This window comes from Vigna radiata, chromosome 1 (assembly GCF_000741045.1).
Source record: "Vigna radiata var. radiata cultivar VC1973A chromosome 1, Vradiata_ver6, whole genome shotgun sequence".
In the NCBI taxonomy this organism is placed as follows: domain Eukaryota; kingdom Viridiplantae; phylum Streptophyta; class Magnoliopsida; order Fabales; family Fabaceae; genus Vigna; species Vigna radiata.
In genome coordinates, this window is record NC_028351.1 from 21,477,002 (window position 1) to 21,482,341 (window position 5,340).

General features: G+C 34.8%; 2 protein-coding genes across 2 annotated transcripts; both read left to right on the forward strand.

Moving 5' to 3' along the window:
* The first annotated feature begins 737 nt into the window (after nt 1–737).
* On the forward strand, nt 738–3,187 carry LOC106759211 (zinc finger CCCH domain-containing protein 38). Its single transcript, XM_022779893.1, has 3 exons — nt 738–807; nt 1,141–1,402; nt 2,254–3,187. The coding sequence occupies exons 1-3, from the start codon at nt 738–740 to the stop codon at nt 3,185–3,187; spliced, it is 1,266 nt and encodes a 421-aa protein (XP_022635614.1).
* A 107-nt stretch (nt 3,188–3,294) lies between these two features.
* LOC111241488 lies at nt 3,295–4,707 on the forward strand. The gene is made up of 2 exons (XM_022779896.1): nt 3,295–4,266; nt 4,438–4,707. The coding sequence occupies exons 1-2, from the start codon at nt 3,295–3,297 to the stop codon at nt 4,465–4,467; spliced, it is 1,002 nt and encodes a 333-aa protein (XP_022635617.1). The 3' UTR covers nt 4,468–4,707.
* The last annotated feature ends 633 nt before the right edge of the window (nt 4,708–5,340 follow it).

Sequence of the window (5,340 nt, forward strand, 5' to 3'; positions counted from 1 at the left end):
AAGTTCAATTCAATAAAGATAAATTTCTTTAAGTTCATCCACTATGTGAATGATGTAACCTTCAGTGATAAAGATAAATTTCTTTAAGTTCATCTCTCAGTTCTTTCAGATGATACAAAAGTTATAGCAGACCGTATGTTCGAGAAGCATAAGAAATGAAAGATACCATCCTCTACATATCTTAGAATTTGGAGCTGCAATTTAAACACCCTGTGATGTGGACTTCTTCCCCTCAAAGTTTCTTCATCTGAGGGGATTTATTTGTGATATGGGCTAAACATTAGAGAAATTCTTTAAGTTGTTTGCTTTTATATTGTCTTCTTTTTCCTTCTTGTTTTGGCTAGTATGAGGGAAGCGAAATCCTCCTTCCTGTTGTATGTTCTTATTCTCGTTGACTAATTTTTTTTCGTTTTAAAATGGTCACTTATATTTGTATCTTGTATGGTTGATTTTAAGTGCGAATTTTGATAAGGCTGAATCCTGGAAACTTTTGATGGAACTGTTTGCATTAATGATTATTCCCTATTAAAAATGTACACACTCTCATTCATTTGATATTCATGCTGTTCCTATTTCTGGCATGCCACGTTCCTTTAGTGAAGGATATTAGAAGAATGAGGATAGATTTCATGTTCGTGTTTTATTTTATTTTACTTTTGTCGATGATGTTGTTGTTTTATCTGAATCAGAGCATTCTGCATCTTTCAAAGTGAAGCTTTAAGGCTTTGGAGATTGAGATGAGCGGAAACGGCAGAAACACCTCTTCAAAGTTGGATTCAGGAGATGGACCTGAATTTGCATCTTATGGTATGGCAGCAAAATCTTTTTTAAATTCTGAACTTAGTAGTTAATATATGCAACCTAATTGTTTGTCTGTCACTGTCCACAAATTGTTCAACTCTTTAAATGGGTTAACTGACTTTAAGTACTTGTATGAAAATTTTTTGTCTCTGAAATTTTGTCATGTCAATTTGATCTCTGCAATACAAGATATGAAAGATTTTAAATTGTTTTACAAAAAAGACTAAAATCTAATGAAAAAGAACAGTTTTTCTTTTCATAAATTTGATAATAAGCATCTATATCATTCCAGTGTTTTACTTACGAACACACCATAATTGTAGTCTGGGTCATCTACAGGTACTACTAGTAGCAACAATTCAAACTCTTCCTATTTGGAGAGAAACGATAACTTAAATCCAAGAATGGGATTTTCAAACGAGGAATCTTTTTCTGGAGGCAGGTGTTCAAATAAGGATGACATTGTTGTGAGTAAAGATGACAGAGTTTCGGATACGCAAAACACTGATGGAAGTAACAAAATGGAATTGTCTCCTGTAAATGAAAATTTAGAAAATAAGTACAGTCAATCCCCAAAAACTGGTTGCAGTAGGTCAGACAGGTTTGTTTCTCCACTTAACATCTGCACTAATCCTATATCTGAAAATTAATGGAAACTTGATGAGCCTAAGTGATGTGTTTTATGAGAACAAATTCTATGAAGATACCACAACAGGCATATTATTTTGTGCCGATGCTCATGAGAATGCTTTGTCACCTCTGGGAACTGAGTACTATGTTTAAACACGTTTGAAAGTTATATGATTCCATTGAGAATGATAATTAATGTGAAAAGAAACTTCCTGAACTGAATGCTGACCAAACAAGTAAGCACTGCCTATACTTTGCTTACTTGACAAAAACGCGGTTGTTTCACAAATGTTATTATGTATGGCTAATGATTCTTCTTTTCTCTTTCATGTAAGTTTCCATGCTTGTATACGCATGATATAGTCAGTAAGATGGGGATCTTGCATGAATTGTGACGATTGATACATTAAGTCCTCTATTTCTTTAGCTGTATAAATGATCACACAATAAATTGTGATGTTGGAATGGTTTTTTATCTTTCTATTTATACAACATTCAAAAAACATATGCTAAAAACTTGGTCTTTTAGATAAACTTACGTGTCAAAACAATTTTCAAACTTATCTTATTAAGATGAATGAATGTCATGTTCCATCCGGTGGTTTCAGATTGTGTTTGTCTAATGCCTCTGGGTCTATACTCAACTCTGTAAATTTCCAGGTGTTTTTGATACTTTTGGACTGCTTTATATTTTATATCAGTAACAACATGGTAGATGTAAAACTCAAACTACTCCGTTCTCAAGAGAATTTTCTTCTTTGACGTGGCATGCATACATTCTGTATAAAACTAGCTTTCTTACTTGTCTGACTTTCTTTGCAGTAGAAGTAGCAGCCCAAGCCGGAGCAGGAGCAGGAGCAGGAGCCCTCGTAATTTTAGGTGGGATTCAAGAACCAATGATAGACGTGGAATGAGGGCAGCATGTAGATATTTTGCTGATGGGAAATGCAGAAGAGGAAGTAAATGTCACTTCCTTCACGGTGACAATCAAAATGGATCTCTCTTATATTCTAGTCCAAGTGGAAGATCTAAAGGAACTTGCATGAACTGTGAAAATGAAAGGTGTAGAATGGGAGAATCATGCAAGTATATGCATCATGAAAATTCTAGCAAGTTCAATAAAGCTTCTATCGACGAATCAACTGGGGAAATGGAAATTGATAGAGAGTGCAGAGGGGGCTCTTTCGAGAAAGGTGGTCCACATGGTAGAAACCAGAGAAGTGACATTCCTTGCAAATTTTATGCATTTGGGAATTGTCGATATGGTAAAGATTGTAGATTTTCTCATGATAGGCAAGCATGTGGGAGCCCAAGTAGAGGCTTCAAGAATGATTTGTTAAGGAGCAGTGGTGGAGATCAGGCTTTGGATAGGCCAAAATCAAGTGATGGACAGGATTTAGATGGTAGTGTGGCTGGTGCAGATAACAAAAAAGGAATTATGGTTGACCCAGAACCTGGATTTAATACTTTGCCGGTTGATGATGAACGGGGCCATAGCTTAGACAAGAACACAGTGCATGGTGAATCAGCATTTTCAAGTGATGTGAAGGAGGCCAAAAATGATAGTTCCAATGTTCACACTTGTCAGTCAGTAGGCGCAGACATTTGGCCTGGTAATGAAGAAATGTCTCATAATTGGAATTATGGTGTGACATCTCCCATCCCTATTAAAGAAGAGCATGAGCAGAGTAAGCAACAAGTTTCTCCAGGTAATCACGTGCTTGATGTTCCACTCATTATGCATCCTTGTCTATAAAAAATAACTATCTAATTTCTTGATGTAAAAGAAGACATTTTTTTTTGGAATATGATGGATAAATCAAAGTTGCAGATTCATACATAATCCTAATTTTTTGTACCATTATGCCAGAACAAGTAATTCATCAGAATGTAAATGTTTCGCAATCTTCAAGCTGTGAGGAAGTTGGACAAAGTCAATTAGCACCTTCCACTGTTCCTCCAAGTGTGAGAACTATTGAAAGTGTGCAGAACCAGGAAGTGTTTGCTGAGGAAAAACAGACAACTGGGGCAAATGTCATGGATGCAAACATACCACAAGTTGGTTCAAGTAATCCTCCAATTCAAAACATGATAACGAAAGAGCTACTAGCTCCACTTTTTTCAGCCTCTCTGTTATATATCTTTGGAGCCATTCTGCAGCTCCCAAAAATTTCTACTCCTTCTGTTTCTTTAGATCCAAAGGGCACTCCCTTCCAAAGCAAAACTGAAGAGTCAGGTAACCCTGTTTCCATAACATCCACCAAACCAGGTCCTGCTGTTGGACTCCTAAAGCCGCGAGATCCAAGACGTAAGTTTAGAGAGTCGATGATTGCTAATGAAAAAAAGGTGGTCCCCACCATTTCTCCAAGTCAAGATATCACAAAAGATACAGCAGAAATTCCATCATTGTTATCTGATTCAGTACAACATTTTGATGAGTCTAAAAAGTCTGCCTTTTCAGAAGAACAGCTTGTCAAGAGTGAACATTCAATTGAGTTGCAGAAAGGTGAAAATGTTGAGGATGGTAACGAGAAAAACAAAATGGTAGCTGAAGGAAAGCCAAGTTCTTCTACATGTGAACCTGAGGACGCAAAGACAGTGAAGGATGTGCAAGGAATTCAGGCATTTAAATTTGAATTGGTTGAGTTCGTTAAGGAGCTTTTGGATCCAGCGTGGAAATGTGGAAAAATAAAAAAAGAAGATTATAAAACAATTGTGAAGAAAGTTGCTGACAAAGTTACTGATACAGTGCAGCCGCCACATATTCCTCAGACAAAAGAGCAAATTGACCGTTATTTATCAGTATCAAAAACAAAGATTGACAAACTTGTACAGGTCAGTGGTTATTCTCAAGATTTTCATCATATAAATGAATATCTTGGCTTCCATTTAATTAGGATAGTGCAGATGAATGTGAATAAAAATGCATGCAACTCCAGAAGAAGTTTCATTTTATAAGTTATGATTGAGACGTCCAACTTATAATTATTCTTCATTTGGCTGCAGGCATATGTGGAAAAGTTTCAGAAGACTTAGTGCAAGTACATTATTTGTTCCTTGCATATTATGTTTCCATTGAGATCAGATGATAGTATAATGCAGAAACTTGGCAACAAATGTATGTACATTTTGTATGCAGAAACAAAGTGGTTTATTGTTTTGTTGTATTTCTCAGGGTAAAGCTTTGGGTGGCCAGTGTTATTAGATATTAGTTATAACCCAGAGCTGTAACTGTAACGTGTGATCTATCTTTACAAGTATTATTTTCATTTACCTGTTTGATGCATACAAGGGAAGAGACAACTTTAACTTGAGTTTGTATTGTACTGAAACCTAATTTCCAACATAGTAAACAACACTCGAGTTTGTAGTCTCTCGAATCCTATGTTACCTTGTGTTTTGAGGGTTGTGCTGTACACATGAAATGCAAAACCATTAACTTTGTATGTTAAAATTAAAATTGAATACGAATGAAATGTGGGGCGAATCATGGAGTTAGTTTGTAAACTTGTAAGAGAAAATGTCGATCGAGTTGAGTATTTTAATATGGTAGTTTGCTTAGCTTCATTTTACATAACTTATACTTAATGATGATTTAAGTTGTACAATTACTTCAATTTTTAAAATCTAACAACACCAACAAACATAACATATTGTTGTGTATATTTCTTCTAAACAACTTGTTTAATCTTATTTTCTTTTGAGTTCATTTCCTTATTTATATTTTTTTTTCTTTTGTGTAAAGTCATCTTTATTTTTAATAGATTTAAACTTAAAAATTATACATTGTAAAATTATGGATATTATTTATCTTAAGAAATAAAATTATAAAATTATTATTTATACTCATTTATTTCGACCAAAATGATTTTCATCCCTACAAATGCAACGTGTTGGATTAATACACAT